The 25,613-nt window shown below is 49.0% G+C and overlaps 1 protein-coding gene across 3 annotated transcripts in view; it reads right to left on the bottom strand.

Annotated features, from left to right (window-relative positions):
- The window catches only part of LOC132818645 (pre-B-cell leukemia transcription factor 1-like), a 381,714-nt gene extending 368,078 nt beyond the window's left edge, over positions 1-13,636 (bottom strand). For 2 of the 3 annotated variants that reach the window (XM_060829652.1, XM_060829654.1), the window contains exons 1-2: positions 13,384-13,636; positions 13,093-13,166 (exon numbers count right to left, since the gene is read on the bottom strand). In XM_060829652.1, coding sequence (XP_060685635.1) covers positions 13,093-13,166; positions 13,384-13,553 — 244 coding nt within the window. In that variant the 5' untranslated portion in view covers positions 13,554-13,636. Of the gene's footprint in view, positions 1-12,226; positions 12,278-13,092; positions 13,167-13,383 lie in introns of those variants that run through there. The other variant, XM_060829653.1, reaches the window with a different exon arrangement.
- Positions 13,637-25,613: the final 11,977 nt, after the last annotated feature.

Raw genomic sequence — 25,613 nt, 5'->3', positions numbered from 1 at the left:
TGCGGGTCAGGTGAATTGGCCAAGCTAAATTCCCCGTAGTGTTAGGTGAAGGGGTAAATGTTGGGGAATGGGGCTGGGTGCATTGCTCTTCGGTGGGTCGGTGTGGACTTGTTGGGTCGAAGGGCCTGTTTCCACACTGTAAGTAATCTAATCAATGTGATTCATTCTTAACCACACACTGGACAATTGGGAATGGCAATACATGCTGACCTAGACAGTGATGCCCACATCCTATGAGTGAATAGTACAGAAAGCCTGGAGTGAATCTCTCCCTTTTACACAGTGTGTACTGTATATGGACAGGAGCTGACACTGAGACACACACACACACACACACACACACAGACACACTACTGAATCACTCTCTTTGACCCAGGCCTGGGCCTTCACTGCTCACGTCCTGTGTTGACAGTAACCGAATGTTGCCTTGACCCCTAATCTGGAGTAAATGGAAATGAATCGGAAATGGCGGCCTGCTGGAGGTTAGCAGCGTGAAGATTGCCTGACAGGGTCACCATTCTGGGGAGAGCCAACGTTGGAGGGGGGGGGGGGGTGGTGGTGAAGTTGAGGAGGTGGAGTTCTCCCTGAATGACAACAGTGTCCGCTAGCCAGTGCTGATCATCTAAGTCCAGAACATGCTCAGTCCCCTAAAGGCATGGTCAATATTTGCCAACAGAACGCGTTTCCACGGCCTGGCATTTTTCCAGCACTTTATTAAGGCAGGTCTGATATTTGGTTTTCAGCTCAGCAAAGACCCTGGGGAGCCCAGTAACATTTGCTCACCTGCTTCCTCCAAGTATTACAGACATCGAGTCTCCCTTTAAAGGAGCAGAAGGCTTTTATCGGGGCGACTAATCTTTTGGGTGCAGGAGTCTCGGCCATCCCCAGCAGCTCACAGTCGGCATCTCCTGTTCAGCATTTCCTGTTTGTGCTCTTTAGCCTTGAACCCAAATCACCCTCACCCCAGAGCACAGCCTGGGCTCACACCCGAGGGAGCGCTGCAATGTTAAGGGAGAATACCTCACGAACACTCCCGGAGCTCACACAGGGGCTGGGGACGGGGGCTGAGTTCTCGTCTTCGTCCTGAACTACACTTCCCACCTCAAATCAAACATCGTGGATACACGATTCGGGGTCCCTCTGAGTGGCGGGCCTGGGAGCTTGCTGAGGGCAAATGGGCTGCCAGTTTCTGGACCAGTTGGGCCGAACGGCGTCTTTCTGTGCTGATCCGAGCTCCTCGGACCTTGGGGGGCTGCTGGCGGAGGGCTCACAATCGTCTCGATCGGTCCTGCACGGGGACCCATTGTTTTGCATGACCGCCACAAGTCTGACATAGTTCAAGGGTCATACCCAGAAACCTCTGCTCTGTGGCCACGTACAGCACAGGGCTGGGCCAAAGACTAACCTAACGGCAAGATAAGCGAGCCCATTTCACATCATTGCTGCGCACTGGCTACTGACTTTCCCACTGACACAACGCCACCATCAGTCCAAAAAGACTCTTCCTCCACCCCCTCCACTTCCATACAGTTAACCACAGGTGAACACCAATATCGCTGTGATGCCAGGTACATATTTCCAGTTCCACTGACTGGCCAATTAAATCAAACAGCATTCCGCAGCAATTATTTGTGATAGGCAGCATAAAAGATCTACTAGACCTGCCCTTGCTTGCAACCACCAAACTAAAACATTCTCCTGTGAGGTGTGATTCCAGCTTTGGGCAACACTTGTTGAATAATCTTGAGTGTATGAATGGTTCCATGTGTAACTTATTTACATCATCAATTGAGCTCATTACACTGCACCTTTGCTCTCCGTAGAAGCATTTGGGGATACATGCAACAAATAAAAAAGGAATATATTTCAGCCTTGCACCTTTTTGAGTTGAACAACACCAAAGCAGATACTTCAGTCCAACTTGTTCATGTCTTTTAATTGCCCGAGAGCAGGGAAGTCGATACTGCATTCTCTATCACATGCAACTGGCCAATAATATCATTTGGATCACTCAGCGTTTTAACACCCTTGCGTTTGTCCTGATGAGTGCAAGGTGAACAGCTTTGGCTGCATGTCTCTCAGGCTGCACGGCGGCACGGTGGCACAGTGGTACGGCGGCACGGTGGCACAGTGGTTAGCACTGCTGCCTCACAGCGCCTGAGACCTGGGTTCAGTTCCCGACTCAGGCGACTGACTGTGTGGAGTTTGCACGTTCTCCCCGTGTCTGCGTGGGTTTCCTCCGGGTGCTCCGGTTTCCTCCCACAGTCACAAAGATGTGCGGGTCAGGTGAATTGGCCATGCTAAATTGCCCCTAGTGTTAGGTAAGGGGTAAATGTAGGGGTATGGGTGGGTTGCGCTTCGGCGGGTCGGTGTGGACTTGTTGGGCCGAAGGGCCTGTTTCCACACTAAGTAATCTAATCTAAAAAAAATCACCGAAGTGTTACGGCACAGAACGGGGCTATTCAGCCCATCACGCCCATGCTGGGAATCCATTAAGCAGCACGATTAGCGCCATCCTCCTGCCTTTTTTCCAACACGCTCGCACATTACCCCAATCAAAACAGCCGTCCAATCCCCTCTTGCCTGTGTCTGTTGAACCTGGCATCAGACTGGCACTTCTAAGCAGTGGGACCTTGTTCGGCCAATTACATATGGTGGAACAGGCCATTCAGTCCAGCAGCTCTGTGCTAGCATTTATGCCTCAGGGTGAGGCTCATTCCATCTGAATTCATCTCACCCTAACAGTTTGACCTTTTGTCCTCAGGGTCATCCAGCACAGAAACAGACCCTTCCATCCAACCAGTCCATGCTGATCATAATCCCAAACTAACCTAGTCCCTGCACCTAGCCTATATTCCCTCCAAACATTTCCTAACCATCTCCTTATCCAAATGCCTTTTCAATGCGGTAACTGTGCCCATATCCATCACTCCCTCTGGAAGCTTATTCCACACATGAATCACCCTCTATGTAAAAAATATTGCCCCTCATGTCTTTTTTTTAAAACACTCTCTCCTCTCACCTTAAAAATCTCCCCCCCTAGTCTTGAAACTCCCCTCCCCCTAAGGAAAAATACACCGGACATTCACCTTATCTGTGGTCCTCATAAAGGTCACCCCTCAACCTCCAGGCAAGAAGTCCCTGCCTATCCAGCTTCTCCTTATCACTCAAACCCTCCATTCCCAGCAACATCCTGGTACATCTCTTCTGAACCCTCTCCAGCCTCACAATATCGTTCCTGACACCCGAAACGTCGACTCTCCTGCTCCTCGGACGCTGCCCGACCTGCTGTGCTTTTCCAGCGCCACACTTTTTGTCTCCTTCCTGTAACAGGGCGACCGGACCTGGACACAGTAGTCCAGAAGGGGCCTCACCAAACTCAGCGCAACTTCCCAATTCCTATACGCAAAGATCTGAGCAATGAAGGCAAGCATGCTAAATGCCTTCTTAACCAGCCTGTCTATATGTGATTATGTTCCTGAACCCCAGGTCCCTCTGTTCTACAACACTATCCAAGGCCCTGCCACTAATTGTATAAGTTCTACCCTTTTTGAGGTTCTCTTTAAATCCATCCGTTGTATTTGCCTCATTAATCCTCAAATTAATAGGTTTCACACTCCTAACGTTCTCGGGTGAGACAACTTCGTCCCAAACTCTTAGATTTAAACATCACTATCTCATATTTGTAGCCCCAGTATTGGTCTGCTCACAAGTGGAGACATCCCTAATGTTCTCTCAAAGCTCTTCAGAATTTTAAGAGACTTGACATGGGGGAGTTGGTAGCGCTAATGTCGATGGTGTAGAAATCCAGGCTAAAATCCTGCAAAGCCAGTCTGAGACATTGCAACCACAAAACTCGCATCCATTATTCCAAAACTGTTCACAAATCCCCTTTAACAGGAAGGAAATTTGTCGTCTTTACCTAGCCTAGCCTAGACGTGACTCCAGACCCTCAGCAATGGGGTTGATTCTGAACTTTGACTTTGTCAGCGAGGTCCACAATGGGTGAAGGAATAAATCCAACCAAAAGTGAAGCTCCATTGAGCTGGCAAGTGGGAATGAGTTAATGGAACCTTTGTTCAGACTGAGTGCACATGTAGTTATACACAAGGCCTTAGGTCACCCCTCCAGCAAAAGCAAACTTCGAAAAAAAAATGTTTTTGCACATATTCATTCACAGGACATGGGCTTCACTGGCTAGACCGGCGTAAATTGCCCGTCCCTCATTGCTCCTTGAGAAAGTGGGGGTGAGCTGCCTTCTTGAACCGCTGCAGTCCATGTGCTGTAGGTAGGCCCACAATGCCCTTAGGAAGGGAAATCCAGGATTGTGTCCCAATGAAGGTGAGGGAGCAGCGATATATTTCCCAAGTCAGGATGGTGAGTGGCTTGGAAGGGATTTGGCAAGGAGTGGTGTTCCCATGGGATGGCACAGTGGCTCAGTGGTTAGCGCTGCTGCCTCACAGCACCAGGGTCCCAGGTTCGATTCCAGCCTCGGGTGACTGTCTGTGTGGAGTTTGCACATTCTCCCCGGGTCTGTGCGGGTTTCCTCCAGGTGCTCGGTTTCCTCCCACAGTCCAAAGACCTGCAGGGCAGGTGGATTGGCCATGCTAAATTGCCCGTAGTGTTAGGTGCACTAATCAGAGGGAAATGGGTCTGGGTGAGTTACTCTTTGGAGGGTCAGTGTGGACTTGTTGGGCCGAAGGGCCTGTTTCCACATTGTAGGTAATCTAATCTAATCCGCTCCCTTGTCCTTCTATTTGGAGGTGGTCGTGGGTTTGGAAGGTGCTGTCTGAGGAACTTTGGTGAATTTCTGCAGTGCATCTTGTAGAGGACACTTCAAAGTGTGTGTGTTTTTTTCTGTAATATACAAGCTCTGTACAATCCAATGAGAACTTACTCCTGGTTCAGTTATTGTACTGTGAGATGTTCCTATTCTAGGATTTACCAATAATACTGGGTAAGTTATTGCAACAGAACATATCCCTATTATACTGTATATCAATACTATTATGTTCATTACTGTAATAAAAATGTCTCCAGATTCTAGGATATATCAATAATACGGGGTGAGTTACTGGAACCGATTGTGTCCCTATTAAAATACCTAATCAATAATATTGGGTGTTACCGTAATATAATATTCTTATTGTACTGGACATCAATAACAGAGTCAGTTATTATAATATAACCCTTTCCTAATATACTATGTAGTCACAGTACTGGACAAGTTGTTATAACATAACATGGTCCTAAGATAATATACCGTACATTAAACATAAAACAGTTACTGTAACATAATGAATTCCAAATATACTAAATCATATCAGTAAAATTAACACTACCGGCAGGGGTGATAATTATTTGTTAGAATATAGGTATCAAGAAGCAGTAAAACTGAGAGGGAAAGCTCAACTCCAGAGAATTTCAGCTCGACATACACATCAGCCACCTCACTGTTAACCAGCTGTCTCGCACTCGACAGAGGGAGCACTGAACTCTGATTTCTCATCTTACATAACCACAGTCGGGCAACGGTGTGCTGTGAGTCCAACTGAAGCTGTGATGTAAACTGCAGCCATGAATTTCCAAGGTGAGTGTTTGCCAGGCTGTTGCAGTGGAAGTTGAAGGGAGTGTTACACACCTCTCACGGCGCTGAATCCACAACACTTAGGGAACAGTTCCGAATCCCAAACTCTCTAGAAAGCAATGTGTGGGCCAATTCGAATAAACCTACATCATGGTAATGGAAAAGGATTAGATTTGATAATGTGGTTCCAATTTATAATTCACCCGTATATAAATCAGGGTCTGCTCTTTATAGTCCACCTGTACACGAGATACAGCCTGCAGTTTATAATCTAACTGTATCCGAGACACAGTCTGCAGTTTATAATCAAGATATATCCAAAGCACAGTCTGCCCAGGCTAATCCGCCTGTACCCGAGAGACACACAGTCTGCCCAGTCTAACCCACCTGTACCAGAGATACACAGTCGGCACGTCGTAATCCACTGTACCCGAGAGACACACAGTCTGCCCAGTCTAACCCGCCTATACCCAAGACACACAGTCGGCACATCGTAATCCACTATACCTCAGAGACACACAGTCTGCCCAGTCTAACCCACCTGTACCAGAGATACACAGTCGGCATGTCGTAATCCGCTGTACCTGAGAGACACACAGTCTGCCCAGTCTAAACCGCCTGTACCAGAGATACACAGTCGGCACGTCGTAATCCACTGTGCCTGAGAGAGACACAGTCTGCCCAGTCTAAACCGCCTGTACCAGAGAGACACAGTCTGCCCATTTAAATCCGGCTGTACCCAAGAGACCCAGTCAGCATGCCGTAATCCAGCTCTATCTGAGATATAGTCTGCAGGTTATAATTAATTTGTACCCAAGATACAGTCTGCAGTTTATGATCGACGTGCACAACACAGTCTTCATCTTAGAAACAACCTACACCCAAGACACAATCGACAGTATAAAATTGACATGTACCCCAGAACATCTGCAGTTTCTAATCGACTTGTACCCGGGACACATCCTGAAGTTTATAATTGACCTATAAGTGAGCTACAGTCTCCGTGTTATAAGCCAAATGTACCCCCCAGGGCATAGTATGCAGTTTCTCATCAAGCTGTGTCTGCACAGCGTACATTTTAAAATCAAACTGAACCTGAGACACAGTTTGCAGGTTATAATTAACATGTACCGGACATATTGTTTAATGTTTATTGAGCGCGACACATTTTCAGCATCTTACCACCAAGCTGTACTTGAGACACCCAGTCAGTATATGCAGCATTTGACTGACCTGTACCTGAGATTCTATCAATGTATGCGGCTTATAATCTCCCACCTACCCACGACACCGCCTGAAAATCTGACTGTGCGCACAGTCCTGTAAATGGAGCTCACAAATCGAACTGAGCTGTAACCTCAACTAACAATTAATGTGTACTTGAGACGCGGTCTGTGTGTATCATGTCAACCTCCAGCACTCTCTATCTCTAATCTAGCCTATGGTGTAAATCTACCTCAGACTGCAATGCAAATCCATGGATCTGATGTGCTTTGTGCAGTTTGCTGTATGTACCCGTGGCACAGTCTATATGTGGAGCCTGTTGAATATCATTAGCTCAGACACTGCCTCTCCGCCACCCACTACACAAGGCTGTACATTCGCCACCTGACAAGCCCATTACCCTGTGTGGCAATTCTTGCACTGATTCGGTGGACACGGTAGTGGGGGATTTCTGTTGCTCTCAAATGGAAGTCGCAGCTTGAGCAATTTATTTCTCTTGCCCTGGAATTCTCCGAGGTTCACAGAGAAACTGGTCGCAGCACCGGGCCGGATACAATCACGCGTCACTTTTAATCACTGCTGTTTCCTGGGCTCTTCTCTGGTAGCTGACTGTATCCTACTGTTGCCGAAACATCACAGACTTCATCTCATTAAAAATCTCCGCGCGTATAAGGTGTCATTCATCAAAGAAACTGAACAAACAGAATTGTCCCTTAAGGACTTTGGGGGTCTAATTATTTCTCACTCAGCTGTTTTTTTTTTGTCCGTTATGTGTTCCCTTTTCGCAGTGAAATATGTCCCAACGATGAGGCATGTTCAACAAAAAGAAAAGAGATGGTGAGCTGCAATCAAATCTCTCACAGATAAAACACTGTCACTCGGTGCCACAGAAAATAACTGGGAGTTTGTGTGGTCTAATGATACAAGGGGCTGTTATTTGACCTGAAGCATCAGGTTAGAGTAAAGGCAAATTAGATGGGATAGAATTCCCTGAGGGAGAGAGAGAGAGACAGACAGACAGACATGAGAGGTTGCGAACGAAAAATGAGGGGAATATACACCTAGATAGGTAGAAAAAAGATGTAATTTGAGGCTGCAGAGGTAAAACAGGTAGAAAAGAGGGAGAAAGAGAAAGGTATTGACATCAGACACATACATCCACAGAGAAAGAGGACTAGAACAGGGACAATCAATCAAAGGGAAGGAAGGAATGCAGTCAGAATGTCATAGAGATACACGGCACAGAAACAGACCCTTCGGTCCAATGCTGACCAGATATCCTAAATTAATCTAGTCCCATTTGCCAGCGCTCAGCCCACACCCCTCTGAACCCCCGTGTACCCATCCAGATGCCTTGCTCGGTCGCAGAGAGTTTTGGCACGTCCGGAGTCCTGAGAAGGGCCACCGAAACGCAGGGCCCTTTCACCCTCTCTCCGTGGCGGAAGGCTAGCCCCGGCCCGCACACGGATTCCGCAGCCCGGGTTTAGAACTGAACGCTGCCCCGCGAGGAGAAACGCGCGCGCGGTCACACCGGCGCGGCCACGGCCCGGCGGTGAGCCGGCGGGAGGGGAACCGGCCCGGCGAAGAGCCGACGGGCTGTGTGGCTGCGTCGGCGCACGGGCAGACGTCTGCGAACAGCAGGCCTCCGCTAACCCGGGAGTGGGCACGATCTCGCCCGCCTCGAGGCAGGGGGAAACCTTCGCCCTTTTCTGCGCGGTGCCCAGGATTTCCCCAAGGCCCACCTCCAGCCGTCTGGGGCTCACCCCAGGAGAGGGTGAACATGCAAGAGCCGACTGATTCAAGCAATTCCAAATCGAGGGGCTGAGTCAAGCTGACTCAACGAGGCACACTTGGAAAGATAGCAGGCCTCCCCCTCATTTGGGGTTAGTTAGTCCCACTTCAGCCCCACGCTCCTGATCATTAGGCACCCAATGCAGAGTGGAGGAGGGAGAGGGTGGATCAGAGGACCCCCTATGTGGGTCTGCTCCTGGGCCTGGTCAGGCCATGGTGAAGGGGGTCATCTCTGCCAACTGTCTGCCCCTCTTCTGCGCTTATGATGGAGCCAGTGGAGAGGGTGCACGCGGTGTCCATCACTGCCTTTGCAGAGAGGCGGGCACCACGGTGGGGAGGGGGGATACAGTGCTTTATTCCCCCCCCCTTCTAACTCCATTTTAATTTAGTCCTGCCCCCCCTCCCTACCCACATGCACCTCCCCCCAAAAGAAATATGCTCCCCACCAACAAGCACCCCCCACCCCCACACCCCACACACACACGCCCACCTCCAGCCCACTTGTGCCCCTCCCAAACATCTCTACCCCGACATGCCCCTACCACCACACACACCTCTACCCCCCTGCCCCCAAAGTCCTATCCCAGTGCCACCAGCAACCAAATCACTCGCCTTGCCAGTTGGCCAGACGTCATGCGTCGGACTCAAAGCGATACTGATTGCAAGTGGGCCATTCGGCCCAGCCCAGCAGGGGCCCGGCTAATTTGACCTCCTCACTGAGGCAAGGGCAGCTGAAGCGGGCGAGGGATGTGGAAGGAGGGGGAGGGGTGTTGGATCTGACAGCACCCATTGCCTTTGTCATCCTAACCCCCGGAGAATCGGAGAGGGGTGCCGCTCCGGTTTCCCTTCCCGGATTTGACAGGCTGATTTTCCCAGGCCCATCCCGCCCAGGCGGTTTTGAATTGACATGGTACACGCCGCCTTACCCTGCACTCGAACCCCCATTGAATAAAACAGCACCATCAAATAGCTCTCATTCCCCTTCCCCCACCCTCCCCCCACAGTGACAGGCCTCACAAGAACTAGGAGCAGGAGTAGGCCGTCTGTCCCTTCGACCCTGCTCTGCCATTCAATAAGATCATGGCTGATCTTTTCATGGACTTACCATAACCCTTAATCCCTTCACTGTTTAAAACTCTCTCTCTGTCTTTGCCGTAAAAACATTCAACGGTGATGCCTTAACTCTTTCAGGGAATTCCACAGATCCACATCCCTTTGAGTGAAGACGTTCCTCCTCAGCTCATGTCCTTATTATGAGGATATGCCCCAGTGGGAACAACCTCCCTGCTTCTATCCCATCTACTCCCTTCATAATTTTAGATGTTTCCATAAGATTCCACCCCCCTCATTCTTTTCAATTCCAAAGAGCATAGCCCTGGTCTACTCAATCTCTCCCCATAAGCCAATCCCCTCAACTCCAGAACCAACCTAGTGAACCTCGTCTGCGCTCCCTCCAGTACAAGCTTTCTCAAGTCAGACGAAAACTGTACCCAGCACTAGAGGTGTGGCCCTCACCAACACCCTGTGCAGCTGCTGCATAACCTCCCTGCAATCCTTTGAGTAAGGAAGGACGATAGTTCAGATCAGAGTGGTGCTGGAAAGGCACAGCAGGTCAGGCAGCATCCGAGGAGCAGGAAAATCTATCTTCCTGCTCCTCGGATGCTGCCTGGCCTGCCGTGCTTTTCCAGCACCGCTCTGATCTAAACTCTGGCTCCCAGCATCTGCAGTCCTCACTTTTTGCCGAATGAAGGACAGTACTCCATTTGCCCTTCCTAATTACCCGCTGCACCTGCAAACCAACTCGGTGTGGTTCAGGTCACCCAGGTCCTGCTGCATAGCAGCATGCTGCAGTTTTTCACCTTTTAGATAATCGCGTGCAGTTGGATGGTTTTTTTTTTGCCTGGTAGGGAAATTAAGGGTTGTGGGGATAATTCAGGTAGGAGGAGCTGAGACGATGGATGGATCAGCCATGATCTTAATGAACAGCGGAGCAGCTCGATGGGCCAAATGGCCTACTCCTGCTTCTATTACCGTGGAACTCTCTCTATCCCTCAGTGTCCTCTGCACACTTTGCTCTACCACTCACCAGAGGGAAGCTAGAAATGATCACCTGGGGACAAGCTGAAGAGACCTCATGCCAATATCCCTCCGTATGGGAAAGTGACAATAAGATCAAATGTTATAATAAAGGCATAAAAAAAGAGACAGGAAAAAGTGATATAGGGGTATGTGGATGGACAGGAGGTAAGGTGTCAAATTTAGCACTACTTTGAGAAACACAACATTCTGATGACTCAAGTCTTGCGAATAAGGGTTCTCATCTAAAGATGAATAAACTCAACGCGGACTTGCGGCTGGAAGACAGGCAGAGAGCTGGTATCTAACCTAAGAACAGGCCCTGTTCGAGTCTGGTGATGGACAGACAGATGAGCCATTCAAGTGGTGAGGGGTGTTGGGGGGGGTGAAGGAAGGTCACCTCAAGACACTGGCACTCGCCTCCCCCCCCGCCATTCTCAGCTGGAATACTGACCGACCCACTCTGTGCTGTGCCTGTGGGCTCAGCCTTGATCCCTGTGCTGGGGGAAGCTGTTACAGATGCCACCGAGCCCCCACCAACCTCCCCAGGTCTCCACAGCTGACAAGTGGCTCACAGAAACCAGAAAAGACAGGATTCACTGAACTAGCCAGGAACCAGCAAAACCCAGGGCTTCTTGGGAAATACTCTTTTGAAATATATAGAGAGTGAGTGAGAGATAGAGAAGGACAGCAATGTAGAAATACAGTGTGAGAGAGATAGAGGGCAAGATTTGATAACCTACAGTGTGGAAACAGGCCCTTCGGCCCAATAAGTCCACACCGACCCTCCAAAGAGCAACCTATCCAGACCCATTCCCCTATGTTGACCCCTGACTAACGCACCTAACACTACGGGCAATTTAGCACAGCCAATTCACCTGACCTGCACATCTTTGGACTGTGGGAGGAAACGGAGGAAACCCACGCAGAATGTGTAAACTCCACACAGGCAGTCACCCAAGACTGGAATTGAACCCAGGTCCCTGGCGCTGTGAGGCAGCAGTGCCACAGTGCCACCCTTATAGAGAGATCAAGGGAGACAGATAGAGAAATAGGCAAAAGTGTGGACTGCAGATGCTGGAAACTAGAGTTTAGATCAGAGTGGTGCTGGAAAAGCACAGCAGGTCAGGCAGCATCCGAGGAGCAGGAGAATAGAGAAATAGATTGATAAAGGGAAATAGACATAGGAGATATTCAGAAAGACAGATATGGAGTGCAAGAGCTATGGAGGGATTGCAAGACAGGGAAAGAGAGAGAAATAGAGAGAGAGAGAGAGAGAGAGGTTTTCCAAGAATCAAATGCCTGCAGCTCCATCAGAGCTGTGTTTGGATAATCATGCTGGGCTGACAATACAAAATGAGCCACACTTCAGCACCTCTCAGCTGAGAGTTTCAGGGTGGATCACTCTCCCCATATTATTTTCATGTGCCACATATACAGTAGATATCTGTGAGGAATGCCATAGAATTCACACATTTACACACACACGATAGCCATGTGCACAGAGGACATAACACACAGCACCCTCCTGTGCACAGCAAAACTCACAGCCAGCAGTTCCCGAGGAAGCAAACCATCCCTGGGCCATATTCCCTCGCCCCTTGCCCTCACCCTGAAACGAGACTGAAACATTGAGTTGAACCGACTTGCCTCCCCCTTCTGGCCATGTCTCTCTCTCTCACACACACACACACACACACACACTCTTCCCTCATGTTTTTAAAACAAACATTCGAGACAAAGCTCAAATCCACTTCGGCTAACATGTTCCCCAGACAGACCGGGAGCCAATCCCGTTTCCGGGGGGGGGGATCGAACCTACGAAAATGTATCGTCTTAAGACATAAAGAAAATCCTCCACAGGAAACTTGCACTTCAGCTCGGAAAACAACAGGGAGTTATCCAAACCAGAAACAATACCCGTGACCAAAACCCGGGCGCGACTGCAACTTAAAATTAGCCCTCAAAACTTTGAAAATGCATCCACTCTGTGAGTACACTTATGTCTCAGACGTTGCCTTCACAATGGATTCCAGCCAGTTATTAATCCCAAACCTTTTCGGCACAAAGTCCTCTCTCTTGATCTTCTCTCCCCCCACCCCTCCTCTCACCAAGTGAGAAACTAAAGTTTCACCCCCCCCCCCCCCCCCCCCCCCACACACACACACACACACCACCCCCTCACTTTTCACAATCTCTCTGGCCTGGGTTACACACCCACACACTTCTGGAAGTAACCCTCACAACAAACCACACAGCTTTACTCAAGTCACCTACACAGCCTGGATTACACAGGCACACAGATAACCGGGAGGGGGGGGGGGGAGATCAACTTTTATGTATATATAGGCAACAACAAAAAAAAACAGCCACATAGAGTAGGAATGTTTGAAATAAAAACACACTTCCCTGACCTGTTTTCTCCTTAATCTCACACAGCACGTTGAAGAGAGCCGGTTTCATCCTGTGACAATTCAGAGCGTGTTTCCTGCAAAACAAACAAAAAAAACATGCAAACGAATCCTAATCATTCAGAGATATTGAAGGAATTATTCTCCAGGGTGCATTGGATTAGGAAGGTGGTGGGGGAGGTGAGGATAGCCCGGTAAGACTGCACGGATTGTGTGTGTGTCTCTCTCTCTCTCTCTCACAGACACACACACACACACACAGATGGAAAGAGGCTGCTGCTTTCCTGAACTCACCTCGCCTGAGCTTCATCCAGGTTTTGGTCTGTAATGGTCATGATCTGCTGGAGGATATCTCCAATGTCCTGCTGCTTCCTCCCCTCGGCCTCTCCCCCGCTCTCCGGTTGCATGAGGCCGGGGATGCTGACCCCGGGATGGGGATGGCGAAGTCTCGACTGCTCCTCCATCTCTCCACACACCAAATAAAAAAAAATACCTTTTCTTTTCTTCTCTCCCCCCCTCTTTTTTTTGTGCGTGTGTGTTCGTTGCTGACTGACTGCCCCCCGGAAAAGAAATGAGCTCCTTCCTCCAGCGCCAAGCATCCAAGGATCTCCCCCCCCCCCCCCCCAACTCCTCGTCACTTGCAGTCTTTGGTCAAGAAATAAAACAGGGGAGGGGTGTTGTGTGGGGAGGGGGTGTGTGTGTGTGTGGGGGGGGGTCAATTCCCCCCCTTCCCTCCACACATACGACCTCCCCCAACCCCCTCACCACCACCTCAAACAGAACAGGCCGCCAGTTCACAGTCCAAATCTGTGTCTACCGCTGTCATTGCCACCTCTAGTGCCACACACACACACACACACGCACTTTTACTCGTTTCTCTTTGATCCTTGGGTAATTAGAAGACTTGTTCCTTTGCAAAACAAAAGATGCATTTGAGAATAGAGCTGGAGAAGCCAGCAATCACTGAGATCAGAGCAGGAGCAGACGTTGAAATGAACAGTTGTATAGAAGTAGCTGTCTCTCTCTCTCTCTCTCTTTCTTTCTTTAGGGTGTCTGTGCCCAGAAGGTGGTAGGTTTTTTTTCCCTTGTTTTATTTCCCTTCTCTTTCTGCTGAGTTTCTCAGCACCAGTCCTGGTCCTCCCTTGCAGCAGCTTGCTCGCTCTCTTTAAAACTGAGAGCAGAGCAATCTCGCCTCCTCCTTCCCCCATCCTCTCCCACCCCCTCCTCCACACACAAACCCCCATTCTCGCCCCTCCCCTCCCCCCCACCAACCCTCTGATTGACAGCTCACTCTCAGCTCAGTGGGAGCTGGAGGCAGCTCAAGGGAAAATTGAATTATTCCAAGGGATGTTCTGGGTTCCCCACTCTCCCGGGAAGGTGGTCTCCCCAGACCTCAGGAGATGGGGAGCACCATGTCAGAGTGTGGAGGTGGAGTGGGAATTATTCGCCACCCCCCCCCTCCCCCTACCCAGCAGGCACAAATCAAGTCCACTAGGAAAAAGTGAGGACTGCAGATGCTGGAGATCAGAGCTGAAAAATGTGTTGCTGGAAAAGCGCAGCAGGTCAGGCAGCATCCAAGGAACAGGTGAATCGACGTTTCGGGCATGAGCCCTTCTTCAGGAATGCCCAAAACGTCGATTCTCCTGCTCCTTGGATGCTGCCTGACCCACTGCGTTTTTCCAGCAACGCTTTTTCAGCTCTGATCTCCAGCGTCTGCAGTCCTCACTTACTCCACTTCGGTGATCGCGCCATGATGCCCCGAGCTCAGATATTCCCTCCTTGACTCCCCTCCCACACTCTCTGCCTCACTGTACAATGATGTCTTTCTGTTAACACTGCTTCTATGGAGCCCGTTGTCAGAGGCGCCGCAGCTACCCAAGTTGTTGTTGCCGGCGATTCCATGGGATGCAGATGGACCTCAAGGCAGTGTGTCAGGAGGGGAGGGAGGCTTTGGCACTGCTATGCAGTGCAACATTCCCCTCAGAGCCTGTCAGTATTCGCAAGGCTTTGAGTGTGACGCTCAGAGCAGATGATGCTCTGGGATTCTGCCAATATTCCCAGCTCCATCCCTTGGGGTGTATTAGCATTTCACAGACCTGCCTGAGAGGGGGATTCCCCTGACAACGTGAGGTCAATTGCACGGCCTTCCCAAGGTGATTTGGGATCGCCCCAGCAGTGCTTCCCAACCTGCCAGGGGAATTTCCTGGAGGGCGTGCGGATGTGTCCCTATGTGCAGGCTATTCCCTGCAGCCTGTTGGGAAGCAGGCGGGAGTGAGAGGGGTGTTTGTCACCTTTCACAGGGGATTCCCCTCACACTGTGTGACCTTAATGAGTGTGTCCACACTTACAGAGGACTCACCAGATGGTCACATGGTGTAGCAGCAGCAGGAGACCATTCAGCCCATCGAGCCTGCTCCTCCATTCAATGAGATCTTGGCTGATCTGTTTAGCCTCAACTCCTGTTTCCTGCCTTTTACCCAGAATCTGCTGGGAGAGAGTGAGGCCTGCAGACGCTGGAGATCAGAGCTGAAAATGTGTTGCTGGAAAAGCGCAGCAGGTCAGGCAGCATCCAAGGAGCAGGAGAATCGACGTTTCGGGCATGAGCCCTTCTTCAGGAATGCCCGAAACGTCGACTCTCCTGCTCCTTGGATGCTGCCTGACCTGCTGCGCTTTTCCAGCAACACATTTTCAGCTTTTACCCAGAATCCTTAATTCCCTTCCTGATTAAAAATCTATCTCAGCTTTGGATATACTACATGACCCAGCCCCAACAGCCCTCTCTGGTAAAGGATTCCACAGATTCACTCCAATACTAGAAAAGGAATTCCTCCTCATCTCCTGCTTCAATGGGTCACCCCTTCTGGGATGATGCTGTCTGGTCGCGGATTCTCCCACAAGGGGAAACAACCTTCCTGCATCTTCCCTGTCCAGCCCCTTAAGAATCTTATACACATTTCAATAGAATACCACTCGATTCTTTTGAACCCCAATGAGGATGAACCTACTCAGCCTCTCCTGACAAGACAATCCCTCCATCCCCAGGATCAGCCATTACAGAGTCATGGGTTACACGGAGGTCAAAGCCGGGAATTAAATGTTCAGGAATGTGAGCCTTTTTGTAAGGACAGGCAAGAAAGGAGGGGTCAAGGTTAGAGTGATGTTGGAAAAGCATCGCAGGTCTCTCCAAGGCCCCAAGGGATCCTTCCATATCCACCACAAATTCATCTGCACCTCCACACACATCATCTATTGCATCCGCTGCACCCGATGTGGCCTCCTCTATATTGGGGAGACAGGCCGCCTACTTGCGGTCCGTTTCAGAGAACACCTCTGGGACACCTGGACCAAACAACCCAACCACCCCGCGGCTGAACACTTTAACTCCCCCTCCCACTCCACCAAGGACATGCAGGTCCTTGGGCTCCTCCATCGCCAGACCATAACAACATGACGGTTGGAGGAAGAGCGCCTCATCTTCCACCTGGGAACCCTCCAACCACAAGGGATGAACTCAGCTTTCTCCAGTTTCCTCATTTCCCCTCCCCCCACCTTGTCTCAGTCCCAACCCTCGAACTCAGCACCGCCCTCCTAACCTTCAATCTTCTTCCTGACCTCTCCGCCCTCACCCCACTCCGGCCTATCACCCTCACCTTGACCTCCTTCCACCTATCGCATCTCCATCGCCCCTCCCCCAAGTCCCTCCTCCCTACCTTTTATCTTAGCCTGCTGGACACACTTTCCTCATTCATGAAGGGCTTATGCCCGAAACATCAAATCTCCTGTTCCTTGGATGCTGCCTGACCTGCTGCGCTTTTCCAGCAACGCATTTTCAGCTCTGATACTCCAGCATCTGCAGACCTCATTTTCTCCTCCAGGCAGTTTCCAAGGGGCAGGAACATCGACATTTCGGGCAAAGCCTGTCATCAGGAAAGGAGGGGTGGTGAGGTAGCTCTGTAAATATGAGATAGAATAAACACAACAGCAAGAAATGATCTTGGATTGAAAGATGCCAAATCCATAGAGGTGCACGTAAGAAATAACAAGAGGAAGAAGACACAAATGAGGGTGATCTATTGCAAGAAAAATCTTTCATCTTCATGTAGATTGGAAAAATCGAATTTTCAGAGTTGACCATGGGGTAGAATTTTGTGGATCCAACCAGGAATCAGATTGCTTTGGATCTGGTAATATGTAATGGGCAGTATTGATGCCTGAATAAAGATCCCCCCATGAGAAAGTGACCATGCCATTTGCCATTCAGCTTGAGAGTGAGAAATCTGGGTCAGAAATAAATGTGCTAAACTTAAATTACGATGACAATCCAGGAATAGGCAGTCAACTGCACTGGATTGGAAAAAAAAGATATTTTGCAGGGAAAAAAAAATGACGTAATGAGCAACGGCAGATATTTAAGAGTTCATGACTCACAATGAAGATATATCCCAGTGAGGAAACTGGTTAACCAGGGAAGGTAAGTGTACAAAAATTAATTAAAAGAAAAAGCATACAATGTGGCCAAGGTTAGTTGTAAGATTAAGGATCAGATTGAGGCATATCAAATGATGAGAGGTGTGGACAGGGTGGATTGTGAGAACCTCTTCCCCATGACAGAGCAGACATTTAAAGTGAGCAGTGAGTGCTTTAGAAGAGATCTGAGGAAAATGGGTTTCATCCAGAGGGTGGTAGAAATTCTGAACCAAAGCAGAAATTACAGTACTGGAAAAGCTCAGCAGGGCTGGCATCAACTGTGGAGAGAAATCAGGGTTAATGTTTCAGGTCCAGTGACTCTTTGTCGGTTGGTAGGGTGAGGGGAGGGGGTAAGGAGTAAACGATAGGTAAGGATAGAGCTCAAGGAACAGTTGGACAGACAAAGGAATGGACAACTATCTGACTAGGAGGGTGAACGGCTATTAGTTTTGAAAGTCAACAAAAGATTACCGAAACAAGAGGGAGAAAGTAAACTATGGGGTAAGTATCAAATAATTCGGTTTTTAGAAATGACAGTAAGAGCTCCTTTCAATATATTAAAGGGAAAGAGAGGCCAAAGTGAATATAGGTCCCTTAGGAAATGGGGTTGGGGAAATAATAATGGGGAAGCAGAAAATGGCAAAGGTGTTGAATAAATACTTCCTGGGATTATCTTCCTAGGAATGAGGGATTTCTGGGGATGATTTCAGGGGAATCCTTTAGAGAATGGTGTAATTTGCTGGGAGTGGAATGGGAGTATTCCAATCCTTTCAGCAAGATCCCTGCGGACGTGCCAGTTCTTATATTCAATTCATCGCGTTACCTTCAGGAATTTCTCTTTGAATGGTTCGGGGACTGCAAGGGCTGTCCATGTGAATTTGACAATGACTGCCTGTGGTGCTCTGGGATTGTAGGGATAGAGAATCTGAGGAAAATGTCATTGTCTGCCAGTGTTTGCCAGAGATTTTCTCATTGTGTGCCAGTGAGGCTGACGTCAACGGTAGGGAAAGTATCGAAAAAGGACGGGATTAATCAATGCTTGGAAAAGTGGGGATTGATCAGGGATAGTCAGCACGGATGTGTTAGAGGGAAATCCTGTCTGATTAACGCAGTTTTTTTGAAAAGGTGACTAAACATATCGATGAGGGTAGTGCAGTTGATATGGTTTATATTGACTTCGGTAAGGCCTTTGACGAAGTACCACGTGGAAAGTGCCCAAAAGATAAGAATCCATGGGATCCAAGGCAAACTGGATCCAAAACTGGTTTCCAAATGTGAGGCAAGGAGTGATGTGGAGGGGTGATTTTGTACTTGCAAGCCTGTGACTAGCGGTGTACAACAGGGATCAGCGCTGGGACCCTTACAGTTCATTATTTACACTCACGGCTTGGATATGAATGGAGAGGGTATGATTAGTAAGTTAGCAGGTGAACGAAAATGGTGGTGTTATTGATAATGAGGAGGACGGTCTCAGGCTACAATCTGATATTGATCAGCTGGTAAACAGGACAGAGCGATGGCGGATGGAATTTAATCTAGATGGGTGCGAGGTGATGCATTCTGGGAGCAGAGGAGGCAGAGGGGGGACCCTGTTGAGGTATACAAAATGATGAGAGGCGCGGACAGAGTGGATCGTGAGAATCTCTTCCCCACGACAGACCAAGAGCAAATAAGTTTAAAGTGAGCAGTGAGTGCTTTAGAAAACATCTGAGGGAAGTTTGTTTCACCCAGCGGGTGGTAGAAATTCGGAACCATAACAGAAATTGCTGGAAAAGCTCAGCAGGGCTGGCACCAACGGTGGAGTGAAATCAGGGTCAATGTTTCGGGTCCAGTGACCCTTCGTCGGTTTATGGGCAGAAGGTAGGGTGAGGGGAGGGGGTAAGGAGTGAACAATAGGAAGGGACAGAGCGCAAGGGGAGAGTAGTTGGACAGAGAAAGGATTGGATAACGATCTGACTTGGGGGGGTGGGGAGGGGGTGATTGGCTACTAATGGGGACTGTTCGTGGCCAACAGTGGACTGTGTGTAATAGAAGGCCATGTTGGTCAGCATAGACTTGGTAGGCTGAAGGGCTTGGTCCTATGATGTTTGACTCGATGAATTGTCTGCACAACTGGCACGGTGTTTCACATTTTTCGCTCCAGCATTAATCATTTAGACCATCTCTCCCGGAATGTCTCAGCATTCCTGCGAGCTTTCCTGAGAAAATGTCAGGATTTGATTTGAATTCCTGGGAGCCTGCCCAATTCTGGAGGGGCGCGCGTCGTCAGGAGTTAGCGGAGAATTCCAGGGGATGTGTTGGAATTTGTTCCAGATTCTGGGGATTGTGTAATTATTTACAATGCATTAGGTGACACTGGGAGACTGGTGGCCCAGTGTGACGCTAGTAGATTAGGAATCTAGAGGCATAGGCTAATGCTGCAGGGACATAGGTTCAAATCCCACCACAGCAGATGGTGGAGCTTAAAATCAATCGATTAACAAAACACTCTATCAATTGTCATAGAAGCAACATGCTTTACTCAATGTCCAAACATTGCAAGCCTTGGGCATCTCCACAGTCACTAACAATTCTTATTCTTTCTTGGGATGTGGGCACCAAAGAGATGTCCAAAAGAGACAAGGGTGGAGTGAGAGTAGTTAGGGTCTGGAATACATGACCTGGCAGTTTCATAGAATCCTTACAGTGTGGAAACAGGCCCTTCGGCCCAACAAGTCCACATCGACCCTCCGAAAAGTATCCCACCCAGACTCAATCCCCTACCCTATTACTCTACATTTACCCCTGACCTAACCTATACATCCCTGAACACTCTGGGCAATTTAGCATGGCCAGTCCACCTTAACCTCCACATCTTTGGATTGTTGGAGGCAACTCATGCAGACACAGGAAGAATGTGTAAACTCCACACTGGCAGGCGCCCGAGGCTGGGATCGAACCTGGGTCATTGGTGGTGTGAAGCAGCAGTGCTAACCACTGAACCACCATGCTACCTCATTTGGTGACGGCAGATTCACCAAAGATATTCTGGAAGGCATTGCTTGAGTACGTGTATAGTTATGAATGCGTAGCGTTATGGGAACAGAGGTAGGAACTTGACACTGGGTAACATAGCTGTTGTGGGGCAGAACAGTGGCTCAGCGCTCAGCACTGCTGCCTCGCAGTATACCAGGGACCTGGGTTCAGTTCCAGCCTCGGGCGACCGTCTGTGTGGAGTTTGCACATTCACCCCGTGTCTGCGTGGGTTTCCTCCAGGTGCTCCGGTTTCCTCCCGCAGTCCAAAGATGGTGAGGGGTGAGGGGGTGAAGGGGTGAGGGGGGGAGGGGTGGGGAAAGACTTAAGAAGGACCTGAGGGGCAACTTCTTCATGCAGTGGTGAGTATGTGGCATGGGCTGAAAGAGACAGTGGTTCAGGCAGGTACAATAGCAGCATTTTAAAAAACATTAGGATAGTTAGATGGATGGGAAGGCTTTAGAGGTATAGGGGCTAAATGCGAGCAATTGGAACTTGCTGAGTGTGCAACATGGACCAGTTTGGGCTGAAGGGCCTGTTTCCATGCTATATTACTCTATGTGCAGGCTAGGTGGATGAGCCAGGGATGGGTCAAGGTGGGATGCTCTTCGGAGGATTGGTGTGGGTCAAACGGCCTGCTTCCCAAACTGTCGGGAATTCCATGATCCAAGTGGTAGGGATAGAGGGAATGCAGCCATAGCCAGGGATAGTATAGTCAAGAGGGAATCAATAGCGTGAGACCAATGGGCCTGACCGCAGGGGGAAAGGGGTTTCCACATTCTACGTGAGTACTAATGCGATAGGCCGGACACTCTGCTGATGGAGATGGGTGTGTGGTTATGAGCAGTGAGCGGGTGAATTAAGAAGTGAAACCACAAAGGGGGTAATCTCTAAACTGCTACACAGGATGATTAAACTCTAACAGAGCAGCATGGAACAGAGTAAACTAACAGAAGCAGGCACCTGCAGATAAGGTTAGAGTCAGGAGAGAATGGTTAGCACAAAATTGAAAGGGTCTTTAATTAAGGTGCACACCGTCTTTTTAACAAGATGGGTTCAACTGATCAAATTATACGAGCAAGAAATGACAACCATTGCAGAGACATGGTTGCAAGGTGAGCCAAGTTGGGAGCAGGGATTTGGCTTTTCGGAAGGAGAGGAAAAGAGGTGGGGTGGTTCTGCTAATAAAGGATGAGATCAGTATGTACAGTCATAAGAAACGACCTTGGCTTAGAGCATTGGGTGGTGGAATCAAATAGGGTGGACAAAATTAATAGCAAAGGGAGGAAGTCACTGGTGGGTGGGAGTCATTGATAGGTCCCTGGACAGTAGCTACCAGGGGATGGTGAGAGGGTGTGGGTGAATCTAGAACTAAAGGAAATTGTGTTAAAATATGGAACAAGGATAAGGAGGTCGGTTTTTTTTCTGAGGTCTTTGGAATTCTCAGCCTCGGATAGTATTGAGCTTGGGTCATTGAATGCATGCAAGGCTGACTTGCACAGATATCCCATCAACAATAGAGATATGGGTTACAGGGGTGGACGGGACAGGCAATTGGAGTGAGGGCCACAGTGAGGTCAGCTGTGACCTTGTTGAAAGGTAGGGTAGAGTCCCTTGCTGCTCCTCTTGCAGCCCTATGTCTCACCAGTGAGATTCAGTGAGCTTGATAAACCCTTTATCCTGAAACCATGTCAAATTGAGCGACAGGCCAAATCAACTTTTGCAAAGAGAGTGGGAAGCAGTCTCAAGCACTTGAGTCAGACACATGGGGGCCCCAGTTTAGAGACATATTCTTATTTAAACCTCCCATCAGGTTGGTGTCCCTGGTAAAAATCGACACAGCGCGATATTCAATATATTCACCTGTACTCTGTCATAACAGCTTATAGTGTACACCCCTCAGGGATCCTAACTCTTTCCCAACTTTCCTTTTTATCTCCGTGGAATGCCTTCCCAGAGGGAAGATAGGAACGCTTAAGAGGGATGTGGGCCGAACGCAGGCAAATAGGACCAGTTCACAGTCGAGGGAACTGGGTCGGCATGGGCGGGTTGGGCCGAAGGGTCTGCTCCTGTGCTGTATACCCCTATGACTCTGGGTCTTGCACTCTCTGCATGCTAGCCATGGTAGATATATTCATAACACGGCCAATGATGTTGCTGTAAACCTCTCCGATACTCCTGATGGTGGGTAGGGGGCAGGGAGAGAGTCTCGTGGTCAGCCTGGAGAAGGCAATAGTGAACAAATACAGCACTTTACCCAGCAGCGTGGACCCGCTGTCTGGAAGTCTATGAGCCATCAGTCAGCATGCAGATACAAGAAGGGACTAAATTATTTTTTTTAATATATCCATGATCATTTAATTATGTTGTTCTTCTTTGGCTTTTTAATTTCACTTTCCCTTTTGTCCCATTCCCATCTATACTTCTATCTGTCACCCTCTCTTGTCTGTACATTTACTGTAAAGCTTTCAATTCTGCCCTTTATTCAGCCTCGGAGTTTCATTATTGAACTTGTTGTTCAGCGGGATCCATTTCTCCTGATCTCGATTGATAAATCCCCCTGTTGTTTCTGAGCTTGTCACTAAATGTTTCCAGTTTACTTTCCCTGCTTCCATTCCCATCTGCTTTAAATCAGCCATTGTTCCAATTTATTACTTCGGTATTTGTCTTACTTATGTCTGCCTCAATCTCTCTCTTTATTATGTTGCAATCACTAGATAGTCCCCGAATGCTTGCCTCTGTTATCAGCTCATTTCTCATTGCCACATCCATCATTTTTACATACAGGGTGAAAGAGAGAGAGAGAGAGAGAGAGAGCGCTTTGGACACCTGCATTGTAAAAGCCCTGCAGTGCTTTTATGACCTGAAATGCTTGTCAGAGTGTCCAGTCATTCACAGGGAATTTCCTGGCTGTGTCCCATGAACGTGCGAGTGATTTCCTGAGGCCACGGGCCAGGATTACCCCTGTCAGTTTCTGATCCAAAGGGAGAATCGCAACTTGTGGCTGACTAAGGGTCCCCAGTCATTAAGATCCTGGGTGAGGAGGTATAAACTGAGTCCCCGTTTATATTCAACATCCCGACCTAACCCTGTTCGTCACAACATGGTTAATTGAGAAAGGATCATGAGCAAAACCAACATAGTGTACAAAATCCCATGCAAGGACTGCACAAAACACTACATAGGACAAACAGGAAGACAGCTAACAACCCGCATCCATGAACATCAACTAGCCATGAAACGACACGACCAGCTATCCTTAGTAGCCACACACGCAGATGACCAGCAACATGAATTCGACTGGGACAACACTACTATTATAGGACAAGCCAAACAGAGAACAGCCAGGGAATTCCTAGAGGCATGGCACTCATCCACAGATTCTATCAACAGACACATTGACCTGTACCCTATATACCGGCCACTGCAGCGGACAGCAACTGACAACCGGAAGCGGCAGATTCAAACCAGTATAAATGCCGGAGGAAACATCACAGAAGCGCTTCACAGGAGGCTCCCAAGCACTGAGGATGTCACCTAGAAAGGGGACGAAACGTTTGCAACAAAAACTCCCAGCTCGGCGAACAGAACCACAACAACGAGCACCCGAGCTACAAACCTTCTCCCAAACTTTGAGAAAGGATCAATTGGGGGGATGGCAGAAGATACAGAAGCAGGCACTCCTGCACCAACAGGATCAAGAACAGCTTCTTCCCCTGCAGTCATTCGGCTGCTGAGGGGACCTCTCTAATTTCTAGGAAAAGCACAGCAGATCAGGCAGCATCCAAGGAGCAGGAGAGTCGATGTTTCGGGCATGAGCCGTTCTTCAGGATACCTGCTGCTTGTCGATTCTCCTGCTCCTTGGATGCTGCCTGACCTGCTGTGCCTTTCCAGCAACACATTTTTCAGCTTTGATCTCCGGCACCTGCAGTCCTCACTTTCTCCTCTCTAATTTCTAACCAGGAGTCGGTCCTGCCTCCACACACCTCCTGTGCAGCCGTAACACTGCACGCCTTGCTCCGTCTACGATATGAAAACCGAAAGATCTGCGGACGCTGCCAATCGGCAACAAAAAGTGACGGGAAAAGTTCAGCAGGTCTGTGCAGAGAAATCAAAGCTGACATTTCAGGCCCTCAGTGTTCTGAGGGGGCGGGGTGCACCGAAACGTTAACTTTGATTTCTCTTCACAGATGCTGCCAGACCTGCTGAGGTACGATCCGTATGTCCTTGTACGTGACGGTCTGCCTGCCCTGCTCACAAAACATAACAAAACTTTTCACTGTATTTAGGTACAAGGGGCGACGATAAATCGAAAGCAGCCAACTTAACCAGGCTTTCTTGAGTTAAAATAAGCGAGTTTAATGATTGTGTAAAAGGCAAGAAAACCGAGCACATATGCCAACAGATTAAAAATGAGAGACAAGTCCAAAAGGTAATAAAAACGTAATTCCATCTTTAATTTCTCTGTGGCAATTAGGTTCTGAAATGTTGTGGCTGTTGAGGGCGAATTCAGTTGTGCTGATTTTGGCAGATGTTGGGTTCTGTGATGAACTGAAAAGAGATTTTCCAGTTTCCTTCCACTACGATGACTTTGCCACAGTCAGAGAGTTTATTTATTTTATTTGCATACCCAGGGTATTGTCAGCTCTTCCCTCTTCACAGCACATTTTAGCAGAGCAGAACTTGAATTGCAACCTGTGTACACTATCACGAGCTGCAGGCGGCTGTTACTCTCCGTTTTCTTGCGTACTCCGGGATTCAATTAGATTATCCACAGGCCCTTCGGCACAACAGGTCCACCCTGACCCTCTGAAGAGTAACCCACCCAGACCCATCCCCTTACATTTAACCCCTGACTAATGCACCTACCACTCTGGGCAATTGAGCATGGCCACTTCACCTGACCCGCACATCTTTGGACTGTAGGAGGAAACCGGAGCACCCGGAGGAAACCCACGCAGACATGGGGAGGATGTGCAAACTCCACACAGTCAGTCGCCCAAGGCGGGAATCGAACCTGGGTCCCTGGCGCTGTGAGGCATGCC

Source organism: Hemiscyllium ocellatum, chromosome 9, assembly GCF_020745735.1.
Source record: "Hemiscyllium ocellatum isolate sHemOce1 chromosome 9, sHemOce1.pat.X.cur, whole genome shotgun sequence".
Classification (NCBI taxonomy): domain Eukaryota; kingdom Metazoa; phylum Chordata; class Chondrichthyes; order Orectolobiformes; family Hemiscylliidae; genus Hemiscyllium; species Hemiscyllium ocellatum.
This window is presented reverse-complemented; position numbering and strand designations above follow the sequence as displayed.